This window comes from Plecotus auritus (assembly GCF_963455305.1).
Source record: "Plecotus auritus genome assembly, chromosome: 2".
NCBI classification, from domain to species: Eukaryota; Metazoa; Chordata; class Mammalia; order Chiroptera; family Vespertilionidae; genus Plecotus; species Plecotus auritus.
This window is the reverse complement of record NC_137771.1, coordinates 189,454,422-189,476,288: the sequence shown is the minus strand read 5'-3', so window position 1 is coordinate 189,476,288 and position 21,867 is coordinate 189,454,422. Positions and strand designations below refer to the sequence as shown.

The 21,867-nt window shown below is 39.6% G+C and overlaps 1 protein-coding gene across 9 annotated transcripts; it reads left to right on the top strand.

Moving 5' to 3' along the window:
* Nucleotides 1–313: 313 nt before the first annotated feature.
* Nucleotides 314–21,438, top strand: ZNF639 (zinc finger protein 639). Of its 9 annotated transcripts, none has more exons than XM_080655918.1 (7): nucleotides 10,381–10,543; nucleotides 11,932–12,018; nucleotides 13,716–13,786; nucleotides 14,435–14,503; nucleotides 15,756–15,866; nucleotides 17,910–18,044; nucleotides 18,179–21,438. In XM_080655918.1, exons 4-7 carry the CDS (start codon nucleotides 14,446–14,448, stop codon nucleotides 19,330–19,332), a joined length of 1,458 nt encoding a protein of 485 aa, XP_080512044.1. In that variant the 5' UTR covers nucleotides 10,381–10,543; nucleotides 11,932–12,018; nucleotides 13,716–13,786; nucleotides 14,435–14,445; the 3' UTR covers nucleotides 19,333–21,438. The 9 variants fall into 9 exon arrangements, with proteins under 9 accessions (XP_080512048.1, XP_080512044.1, XP_080512046.1 ...); XM_080655917.1 differs by having other exon boundaries at nucleotides 10,471–10,543; nucleotides 11,894–12,018; XM_080655919.1 differs by lacking the exon at nucleotides 10,381–10,543 and adding an exon at nucleotides 10,570–10,750.
* The last annotated feature ends 429 nt before the right edge of the window (nucleotides 21,439–21,867 follow it).

The window sequence follows — 21,867 nt, the reverse complement described above, 5'->3', positions numbered from 1 at the left end:
AAAAATGACTAGCAATCTTTCCTTCACACGATTGCTGCTTTGTTGACAACGACATCCCCAGTCTGGTTTTATTCCTTCAGTGCCCCCCGCAAAATTACTTCTCAGATATTCAATTGCTTCAGAGGTGATACACTGCTTCCCTAATCCCTCCTTAGAATCATGCAGCACAAACCCGCTCCTTTAAGAATTCCTTCTCGATTCTCCTTCACTGAGATGCTCCCAGGATTCCTCGGGGTGTGTTCACCCTTGCTCAGAAAATTAAGCAGACATCACTTTATTTAGCTCCAGGTGTGTTCCTGGTGATCTTGGACTGGTGAATGTGGACAGAATTCAGCTTTCGGTGGTCTGCTAAGGTAGGTAACTCTTGAGCGTCTACTTTCCAGTTCCGTAGTATTGTTGACCTCTTTCTCCGAGGCTGAGGCTGCATTCTCTCTTTCCCTGTTGTTGTGAACCAATACTCTGTTGCCTGAGGTTGTTCAAATTGGATTTCTATCACTTGCAACGGGTTCTTTTTTTTTTTTTAATTTGTCTTTATTGTTGAAAGCATTACAGCTGTCTCCTTCCCCCCATTGACCTCCTTCACCCTGCTCTGGCCCTCACCCCAGGCCTTCACCTCACTATTGTCTGTCCCTGCATTAAGCATATATGTATATAAGTTCTTTGGTTAATCTCTTTCCACCCACCCCCTTTCCTCTGAAATACATCAGTCTGGCATCAGATTCTTGACAGTGTTAATGGCAGAAAATACTCTATAAAAAGAATGAGTGAGTGAGTGAATGAATGAATGAATCTAACATAGCATCTCCTATATTAGGCATACGAGCCATGACATTTGAATGCTGACCATATATGTATATTCCCAGACCCAGTCCCTTCTACCCAGTGTTAGACCTCCCTAACAAACTCCAATTGTATATTTAGTTCAACAAGTCCAAAATTTAATTCATTCTCTTTTCCTTCCTGCATTCCCTATGCCAGTTAATCTATCTCTTATCAGTCACACAAGCCAGACACTGGGAATCCTTTCTATACTACTCCCTCTCCCTCACTTCCAAGCATTCTATTATCACCAAATTCTGACAATTTTCCCTCTTAAATTCTTCTTAAACTTATCCTGTTCCTCTGTCCTTAACACTCACTGCCCTGTTTCAAAGTCTTTATCACCTGTCACCTAGAACAATGCAATAGCTTCAGATTCTTTTCTCTGACTCCAGGGAAGCAACCATACTGTTGTTGCTAGGAGTCACCATTAAAATACATCTCTGATGTTTATGTCAGTCAGGATATGGCTCATAAAAAAAAAGGTAATATATACACTAGATAGGGAACTGGAAGTCTCATTCTTAACAGTTTATCTTGATTTTCATATAGCCTTTAATTTTCAGAGGTCCTTACAGCTAAAAATGAAGCAGGCGAAGAAGCCACAAGTGTCAAAGTGACAAACTCGGAAAATGTGACTGAAGTACTTATGTTGTATTCAGTAATGTATTGTTTCTCTTTGGAAAATGAGACCTCTAAATCGGTTTAATATTATGGATCCAAATAAATTAATATAAACAGAGTAATTTTCAAATAAATTAATAAAAGCAGAATAATTTTCCCCTCATCCCCATAAAGCTAGTTATTTTGTTTTGAAACTGCCTACTTTTTGTAAGCTAGCAAAGAGTAACAGATGCAAGATTCCTTAAAGTGCAAATATTTGGAGTTCTGTTTGCACTAAATTTAAAACATTTAAAAGTAAAAAATTTAAATCAATTTCCCACAAGAAACAATAATGCATGCAAAAAAAAAAAAAACAGAGAAAAAAAAGAAAAAAGGAACAATAAAAAAAGGGACCAAAAAAAAAAAAAAGAAGAAAGAAAGAAAAGAAATTCATCTTCCACAAATCAATGACATGGAAAAAGGAAGAGGGTTTTTCCTGCTTAATTGAAACTAAAAAAACATGAGAAGTAGATTTAATTATGAATCTTGTTTGATCTTGTTTTGAACAAACAACTGAAAAAAAATGTGAAAGTTATGTCTGTGAAGATATTAAGGAATTAATGTTCTTTTCATTAGGTGTAAAAATAAAAATAAAATTGTGTTCATTAAAAAATAAAGTCCATATTTTATAGAGAACTAGGGGCCTGGTGCACAAAATTTGTGCAATGGGGGGGGGTCCCTCAGCCCAACCTGCCCCCTCTCACAGACTGGGAGCCCTCAGGGGATGTCCTACTGACGACTTAGGCCCGCTCCCCATGGGGAGCGGGCCTAAGCTGCAGTCTGGCCTCCCTCTGTGGGAGGTGACCAGCTGATCAGGGGAAGGTGCCAGCCCCATCACCCCACTGCTGCAGCCACTGCCAGCCACAGCAGCCGTCAAGGTGTTCTCATCAACACAGACTCCAGTCCCTTCACCATGAAAAAATGACAACTTTCTTTAGGCATTTTCAAGATGTGTCTTTTATAGGATATGACATTTCTTTCTTTATTTTTTTTTTTTTATCCTTACCTGAGGATATGTTTCCATTGATTTTTAGAGAATATGGAAGAGAAAGGGAAAGACAGAGAGAAACATCAAAGTGAGAGGAACACTTTGATTGGTTGCCTCCTGCATGAGCCCTGACCTGGGCCCCAGCCAGGGAGGAGCCTGCAACCTAGGTACATGCCCTTGGTCAGAATCAAACCCGGACCCTGTGATCGGCAGGAAAGGCATTATCCACTGAGCCAAACTGGCTAGGGCAGGATATGACATTTCTTAGCCCTCCAGCAGCGGACCTTCATTTTTTCCTCCAGGAGTGTGGTGGAAAAACCCTAGATCACCATTTTGGATTCTTATTACCCAAGTTACCAAGAACATTACCAGTGGCGTACAGGGAGCTTAGCCAATGAGTGGTCAGAAAAGGTGTTTCCTCTGCAGCTCATGCTCAGAGGCAGGACTGCTGGCGAGCCGAGGCTGGCACACACGCCCGTCTCCGGGCCTGCTCAAGCCTCCACTGCGGCTTGGACAGAGCCCCCCACTCCGCTGAAGCCTCCGCTGCAGCTTGGGCAGGGCCCCCCAGCTCTGCTCAAGTCTCTGCTTGGGCAGGGCTCCCCGGCTCCACTCTGGCCATGCTCAAGCCTCTGCCATGGCTTGGGCAGGGCCCCCCAACTCTGTTCAAGCCTGTGGCACGGCTTGGGCAGGACCCCCCACCCTCAGCTCCACTCTGGCCCTGCTCAAGCCTCTGCTGCCTCGCCCCCAGCCACTTGGCACCAAGGCCCGTAGGCCAGGAGTGGCCAGGGGCATTCTGGGACCCTGGCCGCTCAGGGCCTACACATGGGACTACAGGCTCTGAGCAGCCTGGGTCCTGAGGATGTTCCCGGGACCCAGGCCACTGGGCACCTGTATATGCAAATTAACCCACCATCTTTGTTGGGTTAATTTGCATACTCACTCCTGATTGGCTGGTGGGCATCACAGAGGTACGGTCAATTTGCATCTTTCTCTTTTATTAGTGTAGATTATGTAGGAATGAAATAACCTAAGATTTTCTTAAAATGCTTTAGAAAAGAGAGGACAAGAAGAAAGAAGGGAAGAAAGGAGGGGGAAAGAATAAAAGGGGGAAAATAAATCAAGTGAAGTATGGTTTGATAATTATTGAAAATAGAATGATAAGTATATGAGAATTCATTTATGATTCCATTCTTGTTTATGTTTGGAAAAGTTTATAAAAGCCATGAAAAATACCCAAAAGGCATGAAGACTAAAAGTGGAAACAATTTAGTGAGATTACTGTCCAAGTAAACTCCCCTTTGAATATACCAAACTTCATCATTTTAATGAGTAGATCAATGATACATAATCCATTTTAAAATCATTAAATAAAGGAATTTTATATCTGGGAAGGACAGAAAAATCAAGACCTGTATTCCTTCTGATGTTTCTCCTTAAATCTTTTTTATTTTCTTAATGGTTTCAAAATAGCTGAAAATCCTGTAGCTCTAAGAGTAACTAAGCTAAGCTTGCTTTGATGTTACCCTTCCCCTTGAAGATTCCACATCAATTTTTCTATTTCAAATTGGATTTCACCAGTGAGGTAATGCAACCTATATGGAGAAGCCAGCGGGAGCCCAGGAAGAGTTCTATTTTCTTCGTGAAAGGCAAGGCACCCTCGAATGGATTCAACCCGAGAGAGGGGCCTGTGCCTTGGAAAAAGAAAAAAATAAAATTTCACATTTCAAAACATATTTAGGGGGGAAATTAAAAATGAGAAGGAATACTTACTAAGTAACTTTTTGCTATTAAACATACTCTGAACACACAAAATGGACTAAACATTGAACAAATATCAACACTGTACACATTTACACAAATATTATACAAATTTCTTACATCCTTTCCTTTTGTCCTTCATGCAGACAATAACTGTTAGGTGATTACTCTGGGTCAGCACTGTGCTGGGCTTTGGGGATTAGCCGTCAACAAGGCAGACTCATTTCTTACCTTCACAAAGTACACAGTCTACCGGGGAAGACACAGAGCTCCGATCCACCCACTTTTATGGTGATTAACTAGAATTACAAATAATTATGATGTCAATGTAAGAAACATCCAAACCTGAAGAGAGTTTTTATAAGAGTTTATTTGACATCAAATAAACTGACATCATGCGCTGGGGGGCAAGTCTCAAGTGCTCAGGAGAATAGCAGTTTCTCTTGTGCATTGGAAATGGAAAGAACGAAGGAAGATTACAGAGAGGTGAGGGGAAGCAAAGCGGGGATTGGGTTACAGGATAGTAAACAAAATGAGGTGCTCTCTTGAGGGTAGTTTGGGCTTATTTCTACGGTGTATTAGCCTAGATGCCTAGAAACAATGGACAAAGCTTGCTTAAGGTACAGATAAACCTCTTACTAAAAAGTTATATGCCTGGGTGTGACTACCCACCATGACCTGCCCAGTTCGGAATTTATGATTTGATCACCCTGTGAGGTTACTTTCCATAGAACCCCTTTTATTCTGTCCACAATGAATTTTGGTTTTTTGGTTTTTACTTCCCGTTGCCCAAAACAGAGAAAGCAATGCTGCTCAGTTTGAGCTAGTCAACGTTTGGAAAAGGTAAACTTCTGGATATGCCTGGTCATCAAAAGCAGCTCCCATGGTTACCACTGAGTATGTGGCACCCCTTGGTGTAAGATGTGAGAACTTACAACAAAAAGTTACAGTTCTAACAGGTTTACAGGGATTTGCAGTGTGGCCTGATAAGACTGCCAAAAAAGTAACTAAAAACATATTTTTGTATTGTCTCCTCCATAGTGGCTATCACAGTTAGATCTTGCAGCTGCTTTATCTCTGAGTCGGAGTAGGTCACCATTAGTGCCAGCAAGGTAGGTGGTCAGGAAAGAGTTGATCAATTAATTCCACAAGGTGAATGCTTAGACTCTTTACCTGCCCCATCCTCCTTAGACCATGCTAGGCTGCCTGTCATGTGCTTCCATAAACAATTAACTTACATCAACTTAGTCATCACATTCTACTGCTATTTATATTTTTTTTAATATATTTTATTGATTTTTTACAGAGAGGAAGGGAGAGGGATAGAGAGTTAGAAACATCAATGATGCGAGAAACATCAATCAGCTGCCTCCTGCACACCCCCTACTGGGGATGTGCCCGCAACCAAGGTACATGCCCTTGACTGGAATCGAACCTGGGACCCTTCAGTCCGCAGGCCGACGCTCTATCCACTGAGCCAAACCGGTTAGGGCCTACTGCTATTTAACTGCCTAGCTTGTCTCTAGCCTATGGTAATGACCAGCAGAGCAAAGATCATGTCTATCTTGCTCACACTGTATCCCCAGTACTTAGTACAGTGCCAAACATAGGTAGACATGCAATAAATATTTTACTTAAAAAATGAAGGGCCCTGGCTGGGTAGCTCAGTTGGTTTAGAGTATCCTCCCCATATGCCAAGGTTGCGGGTTGTATCCCTGGTCAGGCCACATACAAGCATGAACCCATGAATGAATAAATAAGTGAAGCAACAAAACTGACGTTTCTCTCTCTAAAAATAGATCAATAAATTAAAAACACTTTTTTAAATGAATGAGGCTCTATGTAAGTCATTGTGCTAAGCAGGGAGATGGAGCAGATTGTAATATAATAAAACCAGAATTCACAGTCAGTGGAGACACAACAGAATAAACAGGAGTGGAGCCAAATTTTGTGAGGACAGAAGCTTATACAAATTAAGGGGACCAACTTAGGAGCAATAATATAAAATTATAAATGCAAAATAAGTACTTCATCTTGGGAGAGGTTCATGCAATTGAGGAGACTGGAAGTTTAAGCCATGGTATTTTCACAGTAATTGCATCTCTAGTGACAAATGGACTAATGTACTGAATACTGTGAAATCTCTGAAGAGTGATCAGAGATTTCTGCTGGGAAAGTCAAAGATTTCATAAAAGGGATAAATTATGAGTGTGATGTTACCCAGAGGAAGGAAAGGGACTGTAGGTGAAGGAAACACGCTGAAACACAGCTGAGAAAACTCTCTGTGGGATATAAGAAGGACTTTTTGGCTACTGTGGGGTGGGATGGGGAAAGCCTGAGGACTTGTTAGAAATGCAGCCTCTCAGGCTCCTGCCCAAACTTATCCAGTTAGAAACTCTGGAGATTGAGTAGGAAAATCTTTGAGTCTGATGCAGTTAAAGTTTGAAAATCAATACTAGAAAATTACTTGAACTCGGCCAGTGTGGCTCCATGGTTGAGCGTAAACCCATGAACCGGGAGATCTAATTCAGTTCAATCCTAGTCAGGGCACATGCCTGGGTGGCAGGCTTGATCCCCGGTAGGGGGCGTGCAGGAGACAGCTCATCAATGATTCCCTCTCATCACTGATGTTTCTCTCTCCCTCTCTCTTCCTCTCTCTGAAATCAATAAAAACATACTTTAAAAAAGAAAGCAAGTTACTTGAGCATCAGATGAAGCTATTTTATGACTACAAATATAATTTCAGGCTGTTATACAATTGAAGGAAGATAAGAAAAAAGGATTATGACAGAGCGAAAGAGAGCATTCTCCTTATCTCATACCCTAAAATGAATTACAGATCAAGTAAAAAGTTAAAGTAAAAAACGGGTAGAAGAACATTATTTCAACATAAAGCCAATGATAGAACCTGAAAAGGAAAAGATTAATAGGCTTGCTTTTGCAACGATTTAAAACACATTTGTAACATTAACAAATTTAAAAAGAAAACAAACTTGAACCTGGACAGGTTGGTTAGAATGTTGTCCCCATAGGCTAAGATTGTGAGTTCGATCCCAGTCAGGGCACATACAAGAACCAACCAATGAGTGCATAAATAAGTGGAACAACAAATCAATGTCTCTATCTCTGTCTCTCTCTCCCCCCCACCTCTCAAAATCAATAAATAAAAAAAGAAAACTAGAAATATAGACAACATATATCTCAGACAAAAAGCTAAAAAGTTTAATTTTTAAAAAACTAGAAAAATGGGCAAAGGACACAAACTGAAAATTCACACACACAAAGATACAATAGCAATAAACACATGAGAAAATATTCAAGTTCACAAAAAAACAAGAAATACAAATTAAAATGGAATAGTATATTTTACTTACCAAATTGACAGAGCATTTCTTTTTGTCTTCACCCAAGGAGTGAGGATTTTTTCCCATTGCTTTTTATTTTTTTTAGATATTTTTTATTTACTTCAGAGAGGAAAGGGGAGGGACAGAGAGATAGAAACATCAACGATGAGAGAGAATCATTGATTGGCTGCTTCCTGAACACCCCACACCCCATGGGGATCAAGCCCGCAACCCAGGTATGTGCCTTGACTGGGAATCGAACCATGACCTCCTGGTTCATAGGTAGGGTCGATGCTCAACCACTGAGCCACAGCAGCCAGGGTAGCAGAGCATTTTAAAAGATGGAAGCAACTTAATTGTCCACTATTTAACTGTATGGTCACTTATATTGGAATTCCAAGGTGCAATTAGCATTAAGAGCATAAGGAATGTTCATGCTACATGAAATAAAAGGGGGGGGGGAGCTGTTACAAAATAATATAAACCAATAAAATCTTAATTAAAAAAACAAATCTATATGGATAAAGATATAAAATTAAGGGAAACATTGAGCAAAATGTTTCCAGTGGTTAGCTCTGGGTTGTAGAATTGATACATTTTCCTTTTGTTCTTCTTATACCTCTTTTTTTGTTCTTCATATCCTTCTATTGTCTCCATTATGTGATAAACATGCATCCTTTTTCTAATCAGGAAAAAAATAAGCTATTCTACAAAGTGTTGCTAAAAGTTGGAAGAATGATGATTCAATATCCCCTCAAGGTATAACAGAATATAACAAAGTATATTCTAAAATAGATTATAGAAAAGAATAACAAACTGGTATTCTTGAGATTTGAGGGTTTTATCCTCACAGCCACCATCCTCAAGAGGAAGAACAGGAAAAGGAAGATCTAAAACTCAAACTGAAAAATATACAATCACAGAATCTCAAGTTGCCTCTGATTCATGATTATGTTTAATGACATGTAAACATTGGGATGCTCTTATTTACTTTGTTGGGTAAATAGTGTGGGCTTGTTTGTTAAAGTAATGAGGGTGGTGTTTGCTCTCACTAGAAATGTATGTTTTGGAATAGAACTTCAGCCTTAGAATGTGAAGGTTTTGTTTGGCATGGGCTACAATGAGCAAAACAGTAATTTAAAATGGTCCCATAACACCCCCTTGTGGCTTCCACTATATCAGATTGGGCAACAGCCCAACCAGCCAAGAGGGAGTGATACATACTTCTCTTTATAAATTCAGCAAACATGTGTGCACTCCCTATTCTGTGCCAGGTACTAACTATATTAGGATAAAATACCATTAAATCTCTCCCTACTGTATTCAGGCCTTGCCAGCATTCATAACTATTCATTTATTTAGGCTGAGCACACATAGAAGTTATGAGGCCATAAGAGTTGAACCTCACAAACTAGTGTTTTGCACATATGGCTTTACCTGCTGGGAGATAGTTGAAGAGATTCTGGAGTAAGGTCTGTGATTATTACTGTCCAGCTGTTGGTTGGTACGTTTGTGGTAATCAGAAAAAGCACTGTGGATGTGGATAAAATGAGCCGGATTGCAGCCCTGACTATCCCAGTGACTCTGAGCACCTGATAATGCACATGGGAATCATTCATCCACTTAACAGTTTGGTGCTGAGGCTACAAAAATGAATAAGACCCAGTCTCTTTAGACCTTCATAAATTCACTCTTCTAATTTGTAAATTGGAACTAACCATCTCAACTTGTCAAAAAGGTTAAATATATGGCCACTCTTGGACAGAAATCTTCATTTTTAAAAAAAAAAAATGTTTTTAGACCTGGCCAGTTTGGCTCCGGGGATAGAGCAATGTCCCATAAGACTGAAGGATCCCAGGTTTGATTCAGGTCAAGGGCAGGTACCTCAGTTGCAGGCTTGATCCTGGCCCTGGTCTGGGACCTGTGTGGGAAGCAACCAATCTATGTATCTCTCCCTCTCCCTTCCACTCAAAAACCAATGGGAAAAATATCCTCAGGCGAGGATTAACAACAACAACAACAAAACAAAAACAAACTCTGTTTTCATTGATTTCAGGAGAGGGAGCGATACAAACATCAATGATGAGAATCATCTATCACCTGCCTCCTGGCAGACACCCTAGTGGGGATGGAGCTTGCAACCCATGCATGTGCCCTGACGGGGACTCTAACCACGACCTCCTGGTTCATGGGGCAACGCTCAACCACTGAGCCACTCCAGCGGGGCCAGAAATCTTCATTTTCGAACCCGTATCCATAAGTTTGTTTATGCTTATTTAGTTTAATCCTCTATATCTGCTCATAGAAACTCATGGAAAAGGAATCAAATCATCTGATCCAATCTCTATAATTTCATATTTATTTCCACCAAGATTTCGGGAGCCAAGGGATCCGGCTGCAGCCTAATAATAACTCGCGGTCTTCAATAGTTTCACCCAGGGCCCCGGGACAGCATTGCAGCCCCGTGTGGCTCGTCGACCTACGTCAATAAAACCATGACGCGGGGGGTGCCCTTTCCGTTGTGCCCTGCAGGCTGCTGCCGCTCGCAGGGGTTTGCAATGCCACGTGCCCAGCCTAACCCGTGCAAGATCCTTCTCGCACGTCCCCTTGAGGAGGCGGCGGGAAAGGCTGCTGGCGCGATGCGCTTCTCCCACTTTTTCCGGGGCAGGAGGGAGAGCTGGGAGCGGGCAGGGGCACTTCCCCGGACGGCCTCGCCTGGAGCCTTTCTCGGGGATGGATCGCCCAGCCCGCTAGGGAGGGGCGGTACCCCGCGCCGAAGGGACCTGCGGCGGCGCAGAGGTGCCGGCAGGGGGCGCGGGCGCCGGGCCACCCCCGGGGCTGGAGGCCGGTGGTCCCTCCCAGGCCGGCGAGCGAAGCCGCGCGGCCCGATCCCCTGCCCCCACCCTCACCTCGTCACCTCCCGCCCTCCCGGCGGGGCCTGAGGTGCGCGGCGCAGGCGCGGAGCGGGGCGGTGAGTGTGGTCGCTGAGCTGGGCCTGGGGCCTGGCGGGTTGGGTGTGGGGCGCGCGGGAGGGAGCGGGGCTGGCTCGGGGGAGCGCCCGGGCCTGAGCGGCGCCGCCCGCCACCCTGTGCCCGCGGGCGGGGCTGCGTGGCCCCTCCGGCCATCCCCGCCGCCGCCTGGGAGCTACGCCCTGGCTGACTCACGGGCCCGGGGACGGGTGAGTGCTGGAGGGGCGGCCGGGCGGCGCGGGGCTGCTGCGGGGCACCGCGTGCGGGTGCAGCTCCCAACCCGAGGAGGCAGGAAAGGCCGCATGGCGTCCGGGAAACCTAGACGCTGCCTCGTTTCCCAGAGGGATGGCGGTCCCCTCCCCCATCGCGAAGCAGTTCCACCCCTTGGTGACGCCGCCGCCCGGCTCCCCTGGGCCCCCGCGGCGTTTTCCCCGCGGCCCCTGAGTGTCGGGGCTTAGGAGTCCCCGCTAGTCGCCGGGCCCAGGCGGGGCCGTGCGTGGCTCGGGTGGAGGCGGCGGGGGGCGGGCAGGTCCTGCGGCTTCTGGCCGACGCCGTAGGTGCCACGCTGGCCGCGGGCCCCGCCAGGCGGCAGGGCGACCCCCCGGCCGCGCATCCCCGAGCTCGCGCCTGGAGCGCGGCCGCAGCGAGCAGGCGTCGGTCCGGGCTCTGCAGTCTGCAGCCAGTGGTATAAACCACTCTTTAGGGTGCTTATACACCTCTTTTGATTTTGGGGTGTGTGTGTGTTTCAGTACAGCCGAGGGATACGAGTACTTTGAAGCAGTTTATCTCTTTTGCAGAGGCAAAGACGGACACAAGTTGGTCATATAAGTGGGTTCTAATTCAAGCTCTCCTGCAACATTTTTGTGTTTAAATTCATTTAAAACCTGGAAAACATCTACTTATTTTTAAAATATGTTTTCATTGATTTTTTAGAAAGAATGAGAGGAGGGGAGAGGGATCTAGAGAGAAACATCGTGGAGAGAAACATCCTGACTAGCTGCCTCCTGCACGCCTCCTACCGGTGCCCCCACCGAGAATCCTAGTGACCTCCTGGTTCCTAGGTCGACGCTCAACCACTGAGCCATACGGGCTGGGCCATTTAATTATTTTTAAATGAATGCGGAAAAGAACGTGGTTTTAAAACTTTAGTATAAGAATGTAGCTTTTTATTGTACATGCTTGTTTTATTTTTATACTAATTAGGAACAGAATATTTACATCGCCTGAAAGGCCTTTAAAAAAGGTGGTGCCTATTATGTGTAGTCTGTTTTGTGGGTAGATAATTCTTATTGTTGAAAAAGTGAGAGTGGAGGGAAGGGGAGAGCGAGACATTGGTTGGTTGCCTCCAGCAGGCACCAGACTGGGGCCAGTAATCGAACCTGCAACCTAGGTACATGCCATTGACTGGGAATTGAACCCAAGACCCTTCGTCTGCTAGCCGAGAGTCTAAAGCTGGCCACGGCCTGACATGTATTTTGTAAGTTGCTTTTTAAAATTGTTTCTTGTGGCATGATCTCATTTTTGTACATGTAAATTAATGCATGCCTTAGAATAGAAAAATGTCTAGAAGTCTATACACCAAAATGTTAATAGTGTTTTTTTCTGGGTGTATAGATTCTAGGTGACTTGATTAATTTAAAAATGTTTTTCTAATTTTCCTGCAGTGACATGTATCTATAGTTTGATTCAGAATCTTCCCCAGGAGGTGAGGACTAGTGAGCAAATGTTTATGACATCCCTAAGTAAAAGCTAAACTTCTTCATCTGGGCAGTTGTGCATACAAAAAGCACATGAAAACATTTGCTGAAATAAAGGATGGTTAAAAATGTTTGGTCTTGAGTGGGCATTTTACCATCTCGCTGAAAGGAGGTCTGATAAACGTTTAGATACTGTTCAGCATTAAGTAGGAGTCAAATCTTTTTCTGATCAAGGTGATCCTATTTCACCTAATAGTCTGAATCCAGACCAGCTTGCAACATTAATTTTAATGCCATCCTCGGTTTCCTTTTCTTTTTTATTCTTCATTCGAAAGAATTTGAAGTGTATTGTGAAGTAAAAAGAGGCTACTTGAACATGTTTGGCTGCCAATTTTCAGTGTTTTCCCAGCTACCTATAGAGCATTTAGAACATGAAGTATAAAGCTTTTAGCTGTTTAAATTTTGGAAGTGTAAAAAAGACATTAAGTCTTGAAATGTTGGTTTATTACATAAAAATGAAAACAGTGTTTCTTTATTTTTGAATGCACTTGATTGGGATGGGCTCAGGAAATGCTATTTGTTTTGTTAGGTGAGGCATTATATATATTGATATCATTTCTATATATCTCATGATTGTCAGTTTCTTTGGGTGATTCCCTTCCCCCTTCTCTGAATTGGTGACTGAGTAAGAACTGGAAGCAAGATGTAACTTGCTGGTAGCAGAGATTGACAGTGAAGATTTACTCACACAGTTAGCTGTTCAAAACCCATGTTTTTTTTTATCTCTGGTTCTGCCACTTAGTTGACTTTTACTGTTCTGTTTGATCATCACTAATATTGAGTTGGTTTAGTAGTAGCTCCTCTGTGTACTTCACAGCATTGTTGTGAAGATTAAATAAAATAAGGGTTAGGAAAATGCTCAATAAACTAAAAAGCACTACTTATTACCATATGATGACATCCCTTGTGGTGCTAATATACCCAGGACTTTGTGAAGCAGCAAAAATAATGTGTGCCTCAGTTTCTTACCACTAATGATTTTGAGAGAGTGTAGTGGATTTTGCATATCACAGGATTAAATAAGATAAGGCATAGCCTGGTATCTAATTGGTGCTCAATAAGTGATCATTATTCTTCTATTGGTAAGTAATCTGTAAGGACTTAAATAGTAAAAGTCTGTGATTTGGTATTTGCTTTTATTATGGCTGAATAAATTTGTGCAAAATTGCATTCCTATTTTGGTGTTAAGATATAGCTTTAGAAGGTAAATTCATTCAAAGAAATAGGACACATTTACACATACTCACATATTTAGTAATATATACAGTTTGGAATACTTAATACAGCATATTCAAAAGAATATTGTGCTTGAATTAATTCTGTATAACTTTCCAATTGATTAAAGATCTTGGTATCATTGTATTCTTGAGTCTCAGAAATGAACTACATTGTGACTTATATAATATTTTTCCTACAGGTACTTTTTACCATCTGTGAAAACTTGGCTGTAATTCAGTTTTCCTCACTTCCATATTAAGAACTATACCAGTAAGTGGAATGTGGCAGAACGAATGAGTCAATTTTATAACAGTCCATGAGGATTTAATTATACATTGGTTATTGCCATACATGTTTTGTTCTCAGTAGATTGTTGAAGGTGCCTCATAAGTGAGAAAAGGGTTTTTTTGTTGAAAATTATATTTTGAGCTTCAGTGTGATGGATATTTTTCCTGGAAGCCAGGGAATCAATACAGATTTGTGAAAATATATATTTTTAAGGGATCATGTTCACCTTTTGCTTGAAAACTGTATCAAAATTTTCCCAGTTTTAAAAAATGCACCTGTTTCGTTCTTAATATGGTATCACAGGCACAGTTTATTTTTTATAAAAAAAGTAATTTAAGCATAAGGCTTATTGTAATTAGCCAATTCTCACAATTACATCAAGACTTGAAAAAGAGTTCTCAAACTCAAGGAGGAAAAAATACACAGAAATTTGTGTCTTGCCTTTAAACTTGATTAGAAAAATAAATCTAAAATATAAACAAGCATTTTTTAACATTTCTCTTATGAAGTAGATTTTCAGGTGACACACACATTTCTTATTGCCGATCATTTCTTTGGTTAGAAGGAATTTTTATAACAATAGTAACAATAGTTATTTGTGACATATTTGTTAAATTTTTTCATTTTTAGATTGAAAAGATATGAATGAATACCCTAAAAAAAGAAAAAGGAAGACTTTACACCCTTCTCGTTATTCAGGTTAGTGAATTATTTTAAAGTTGAGCCGTGGATTAATTTCCATGCAATTGTATTCCAATCTATTTTCTCATAAATGATCGGATAAAAGTTATATATCTGAATCAATTTTTAAATAAGAGAAAATTTTAAGTAATTCTCTGAGTATAAATTCTTCGTCTACCACGTGTTAGGTACACATCAGAAGTTATAGACATTTAATCCTCACAACTTCAGGGTTTATAGATATTTAAAATTAAATATCAAAGGTTGGATACTTATACAGCATAATTGAAATTTATGTGCTTCCCAACCTTGTGCTTAAGCACAACAATAACCTTGTTAGAAGATACTTTGCGCATTGCGAAAAAAATTTTTATTCTATATATTACTTTCAGAAATGTGAACTTTTATTTTGATTTTGTAATGTTAGATTCTTTAGTTGAGGTTAACTCTGCTATCTTGGCAGTATTTAAAAGAGGTCTTGCCTGGCCAGCATGGCTCAGTGGTTGAGCATCGACCTATGAACCAGGAGGTCACGGTTCGATTCCCGGTCAAGGCACATGCCCGGGTAGTGGGCTTGATCCCCAGTGTAGGGCATGTAGAAGGCAGCTGATAAATGTTTCTCTCTCATCATTAATGTTTCTATCTCTCTCCCTTTCCCTTCCTCTCTGAAATCAATAAAAATACATATTTTTTTAAAAAAGGAAAAGAGATCTTTTTGGTCATCTGTAATATACCTCACATATACAGTACTTGGAACAATCTCAGGCATACCTGTTAGCCCACACAACCTACACTTTTTTCATATCTAAGGAAATTAAATCTGGTTTACTACTTACTGACCCCTTCCAGACAAGACTTGAAATGACTATATTCAGAAGCCCTAACTGGTCCTCCCACCATTTTTCCTATCCATTAATGCTTTTTTTGTACTTCAGAGAATGTCTTCTTGGAGTTAATTTAGGTTTGGGGGTGTTGTTTTATTTTTTGCAATTAACACATTAATTGCATATTTTTATTTTGTGGGATTTAGACAGTAAGGTATCTTTATACCTATGCTTCAGAGTATTATATTTTTATATTGTATAATTTGTGGTTCTTTCAAAACTCAATGTTAATATCAGGTCTGAAATATAAAAGCTATCAGAATTGAGGGAACTGTTACTTTATTACAGATACTATAAAAATTTATATATGTTGGATAAAGGGGTGGCTGTCATTAATGTGTATGTTTACTGTGCTTGAAATTTTTAAAATTTTGTTTTATGTTCAGATTCCTCTGGAATAAGCAGAATTGCAGATGGATTCAGTGGAATTTTTTCTGATCATTGTTACAGTGTCTGTTCTATGAGGCAACCAGACTTAAAATATTTTGACAATAAAGGTATATATAATATTTTCCAAAATATATTTTCTTTAAATTACTTTTATAATCATTCTTACTTATTTGAAAATGTGGGTGAGTTACGATTTCAAAATGGGCAAGTGTTTACATTTGTTTAAATGTAAGAAAACTATTTTTTTTGTAATAAAGCAAGTAAGTGAATTTTAATTTTTAACGTTATTTCAGATATATAAAAAAAGTACATTTTCCTAAATCTATTTCAGTTGGCTAGGAATTGGTGGCAAAGCAGGAGTGATGCAGAGTTGGGAGTATTATGGTTAAAAGCTAAGAATAGTGTTATACATGGTCCTTTCACTCAACTATACCTTTCATCTGGAGGGCTAATGGAAGGAAAGAACAGAGAGTAAAAGATTTGGTCTTCTTCAATCTTTCCTCTTCTGTTGGCTTCTCTTTTCTAGAGCATTGAATGAATGGTAACAACTTGGGTTTGTTTTCTCTCTCCTCTTGTAACCATCAAAACTCTCAGTTTTCTTGAGCTCCTGTTACAGACACAGAAACATAAATTATTAAAAATAATATGGAGTCAGAGACATCAGTATGAACTCATGTTTGGCTTGATATACAGAGATGTAACATACAGAAATATATATAGGTATGTTTATACAAATGTGGTGGTATACACAAACATATATTTTTTGTTTTGTTGTCTGAAAGGGCATAAAAGAAATGACACCCAGTAGCAGTGAGCACATCTAGTGTTGGGATCTTGGTGTCTAGTATCATTCTCCAATGAAAGGAACTAGGGCTTCTTGGAGAAATGCCTACTGCTTACTGACCCCTCCCAGACAAGACTTGGGAAGAAACAAATTTCTTGTACAGAAGAATTCCAAATTATTTATGTAGATACTCCTCCGTCAAGGAGGTGGAATATAAATCCTGGTTTCTGAAATGTGGACTCTACAGTGCCCCCTTCCAAAGCACAGAGTAAATTAAAGTAAAAGAATGACTTTACAGAGGAGAAATCTGATAAATACTACCTCAACCAGGTGATCAAAGTCAACATTAGCAATAATAAATCATGATAATCAAATGTGCCTTTGATAAGTTCTGATAAAATGGCAGTTTGCTTCTGTGGTCTGCTCTCAATAACCCATAATCCCAGTTGAATCAAGCAAACACAACAGGTGCATTTTAATAGTGGGGCACCCTACAAAATACCTGATGTGTTCTCAATATTGTCATGGTCATCAAAACCAAGGAAAGTCTGAGAAGCTGCCACAGCTAACAGTAGCCTAGAGAGACTGGACAGCTCAATGTCATATGGGATCCTGGAACAGAAAAAGGACAGTAGCTAAAAACTAAGGAAATCTGGAGGAAGTATGGATTTATCGGCATTGGTCATGAGTTGTAACAAATGTACATTATGTTAATAGTGGAGAAACTGCAGGATATATGGGAATTCTCTGTACTACTCAAAATTTTTCAATAAATCTTAAACATCTAAAAAATAAAGTATATTAAAAACAACAGCACTGCCGGTGTGGCTCAGTAGTTGAGCGTTGACCCATGAACCAAGAGGTCATCTGTTCTATTCCTAATCATGCCCGGGTTGCAGGCTTGATCACCAGTATGGGGTGTGCAGGAGGCATCTGATCAGATGTTTTTCTCTCATTGATGTTTCTATCTCATTCTCCCTCTCCCTTCCTCTCTCTCTAAAAAGTCAATAACATTAAAAAATAACAATGACGTCAGGTTGAAGCCCAGTGTTCTCTACTGACCTGTATTTCAGTTTATCCATGCTAACTTTAAAACATTGGGGCTGGGCTGAGGGGATAAAGGCTTATTTAAATTCAGTAGCATTAAAAAGTGTGTTCTAGTCCAAATGGGGCATGGAAGCAAAAACATTTGCTTGTTTGGACAGATTTTTTGTTTGTCTGTGATATACATAATATCTTCAAATCGAAGTCGTTATTCCTGTTGGAATTCAAAATTATATTTAATATATTTGGTGCTTTGTGTTATAATATTTAACATTTAATACTTTGATATAAACAATAAGTTTTTCCAAATTTCTCTTTACAGATGATGATTCTGATACAGAGACATCGAATGATTTGCCAAAATTTACAGACGGAGTCAAGGCCAGAAACAGAAATCAAAACTATCTGGTTCCCAGTCCCGTACTTAGAATTCTAGACCACACTGCCTTTTCTACAGGTTAGGGAAACTAAGTAATAGCATTTGCATATTCTTTTAGATCATTGAAGAGATAATGCATAAAATAAATTTTTGCCAGTTATTTAGTAGGTTTTATTTAGTAATAGTAATAATAGGCTTGTTTTATTTTTCAGAAAAATCTGCCGATGTTGAAATTTGTGATGAGGAGTGTGACTCACCTGAGTCACTCAACCAACAAACTCAAGAGGAGAGTCCTATAGAAGTTCACACTGCTGAAGATGTTCCAATTGCTGCAGAAGTGCATGCAATTTCTGAAGATTACGATTTAGAGACAGAAAACAATTCCTCTGAGAGTCTCCAAGACCAAACTGATGAAGAGCCACCAGCTAAACTTTGCAAAATTCTTGATAAGAGCCAAGCTCTGAATGTGACTGCCCAGCAGAAATGGCCTTTGCTGAGAGCTAATAGCAGTGGCCTCTATAAATGTGAACTTTGCGAGTTCAACAGCAAATATTTTTCTGATTTAAAGCAGCATATGATCCTGAAGCATAAGCGTACTGATTCAAATGTGTGTCGAGTGTGCAAGGAAAGTTTCTCTACCAACATGCTTCTGATCGAACATGCCAAACTGCATGAAGAGGACCCCTACATTTGTAAATACTGTGATTATAAGACAGTAATTTTTGAGAACCTCAGCCAGCACATTGCCGACACCCATTTTAGTGATCACCTTTATTGGTGTGAGCAGTGCGATGTACAGTTCTCCTCAAGCAGTGAGCTCTACCTGCATTTCCAGGAGCACAGCTGTGATGAACAGTACTTGTGTCAGTTCTGTGAACATGAAACAAATGATCCAGAAGACTTGCATAGCCATGTGGTAAATGAACATGCATGTAAATTAATAGAGTTAAGTGACAAATATAACAATGGAGAGCATGGACAGTACAGCCTCCTGAGCAAAATTACTTTTGACAAATGTAAAAACTTCTTTGTATGTCAAGTATGTGGTTTTCGGAGTAGACTTCATACAAATGTTAACAGGCATGTTGCTATTGAACATACTAAAATTTTTCCTCATGTTTGTGATGACTGTGGCAAAGGCTTTTCAAGTATGCTTGAATATTGCAAACATTTAAATTCACATTTATCTGAAGGGATTTATTTATGTCAATACTGTGAATATTCAACAGGACAAATTGAAGATCTTAAAATTCACCTAGACTTCAAGCATTCGGCTGACTTACCTCATAAATGTAGTGACTGCTTGATGAGGTTTGGAAATGAAAGGGAATTATTAAGTCACATTCCAGTCCATGAGACAACTTGATTATTCTCTTTAGCTTCCATAATGTTAATGTAAAATAATAAATATAACATTTTTGGAGTTAAGGATGATTTTAAATAGAATTTATGAGAACTGCCTTTAACAAGCAAGATTTTTAATTGTCCAATTCTTTTGGCATGGCTACGTTTTTCAGTATATGAATGTATCCAAAATATGATATTTTCAGTGCATGGTAGCTCATAGTTTTAACCACTCTTGTGGTTTATTATCCTGTGCATGTGCTCTGATTTCATGAATGGATAAGAACCAGATGTACTAAAAATACTAGACTTGTTTACCTTCCATAACCATTGGTGCTGTTAACTTTTTAAAACGCAAGACAAGCTTAGTTTTTCATGTATGAAGACATTAAAGTACTGCAGTACCAAAACTAAAATGTAACATAATTTACAATTAAGTCTACTGGTACTCCCATTAATAAGAACCCAGACCCGCCTTTTGCATTCCCCATCAGTAATTATCCCCAGGGCTCTCCATCTGAGTGATTCTTTTAGTAACATTATAAGGCCAGTGTTCTTGGCAGTTTTTTTTTTTTAATTCTCACTTTATTTTAGTCCTTATATACATTAAATGGTGTATATATGTTGAAGAATTTAAGGTGGGGGGAGGGGAGGAACTGGTGGGATTAGACAATGAAAAAGTAACATTTCATAATGCTTAACCTGCACATTTCATTTTCAGTTATACAACTGCAAAGTCATGTCCAAATTTTTGATTTCCATTTATTTGTTGACTGAGAAATTCCACTGAAGTATTAACACAGAATTAGGAAGATCTAGGCGATAAGGGATTGCTGGCATGATAACGTACAAATTACTTTTGATAAAGGTAAAATAATCTTAGCTCTATATTAGTTTCCTGTGGCTGCCATAACAAATTATCACAAACTGTGGCTTAAACAACAGTAATGCATTGTCTCAGTTTTAGAGCCTAGAATTTGAAAATCAAAATGTTGGCATAGTTTGTTCCTTCTGAGAGCTGTGAGGGAAGGATCTGTTTTGAGCCCCTCTCATTGGCTTGCAGATGGACATTCTCATGTTCACATGATGTTCTCCCTATATGCAAGTCTGTCTCCAAATGTCCCCTTTTTACAAAGACATCAGTCATGTTGGATATGGTAAAGACCAATATCCCCAAATAAGGCCAAATTTTGAGGTACTGGGGCCTACGACTTCAACATATGAATTCTGAGGAAGGAGGGAGACACAATCAGCACAATTCAAAAGCAGCTTCTTAAATAGTATTAAGAAGGTAAAATTTTGCATATCACTGGCTTCAAATTTAATAAAAACTGCAGCTAACCATATTGTTCAGGAATATAGATACAGTTGAAGAAACCAATTTATGACCTATGATTTTTCCACTTCAAAAACAATGGGAATTAAAATCTATTTTGAAAATGTTGGCAGCAAAAAGTACTTAGAACCAATCATTTGTTTCTCTACTGTTTTGTCATGTATGTATATCTGTATTCTTACAAACTGCCATCCCATCTGATTATAACTTCCCAGGCAGGGCTGTCTCATACAAATGTTTTTTAGAAGACTTAAAATTATAATAGTTTAAATTAGAAACCATCTCATCTAAACCCTCTGGTTTTCTAAGTTTCTTGTATAAATAGAAACTTAGGTTGTTGTTGGGTCAAGGACACAAAACTATTAGAGCAGACAGGAGGGAATCCAAGTTATTTGGCTTCTGGTCTAATGTTTCCATTACACTATGTTACATAAAAATCTAAGCTTTGTCCTTGGGGTATTTTTCCTGGCTACTTAACCTCGCCATTCAGCTGCCTTCTTGGTAATTCTGTTTTTACATTTTTTTGGTATACATTAAGCTCCAGGAATTTGATTTTCAGGAAACAAACCTTAAATAAGTAATGCCTTATTGGTTTTGTAAAATTCTGTAATTTATTGCTTTACTTTGATCAGGTATTAGTAATCAAATTTAAAAAGACTGTCATGAAACTAAACATATTAAATCCAAGTTTTAAAAATAAACATTTTGTATTTTTGATGAATCTGCAGCTTGAAGTGACATCCCACTGACTGCTTGTCCCAATAAAAACTTTTGACTTTGGTTCAGCTTTCAAATAAGTCTGTGACTGACTATAAATTGCTGAGGTAGCTGGTCTATATTTTTACTTAAAGGACTTCTTTGGAAAATCATACCTAAAAAGAAAATTTTCTAACTACTTTTGGGTTTTTTTCCTCTCAAAGACAGGCATTTCCACTGTACTCTGACTTGAACCACAATTCAAGTATGAATGTTTATTATTAGTACTACAATAGAATTCTTGGCAGTGATGGGTAGTGACAGGTCATTTTTTTTTTCATGCTGTTTTTATCTCCACCTTGCAATGAGTTACTACTTTTGAAATCCCAAAGCATTTCCCTTGTACTCCAAAATTTCAAGGTGATTGTGCACTACTCAAGACTCCCTATTGTAAATTTGCCAGTTTTACTACTTTAAATCACCTTTCTTAGGTTTCTTTTTGTTTTTTTTATTTATTTATTTTTA

Excerpts from the sequence above, each read along its gene's own strand:
- ZNF639 (XM_080655922.1), top strand. The coding sequence starts at position 14,446 with ATGAATGAATACCCTAAAAAAAGAAAAAGGAAGACTTTACACCCTTCT. Across the intron at positions 14,504-15,755 it reads ACACCCTTCTCGTTATTCAG|ATTCCTCTGGAATAAGCAGA; the intron begins GTTAGTGAATTA and ends TTTTATGTTCAG. Across the intron at positions 18,045-18,178 it reads CCACACTGCCTTTTCTACAG|AAAAATCTGCCGATGTTGAA; the intron begins GTTAGGGAAACT and ends TTTATTTTTCAG.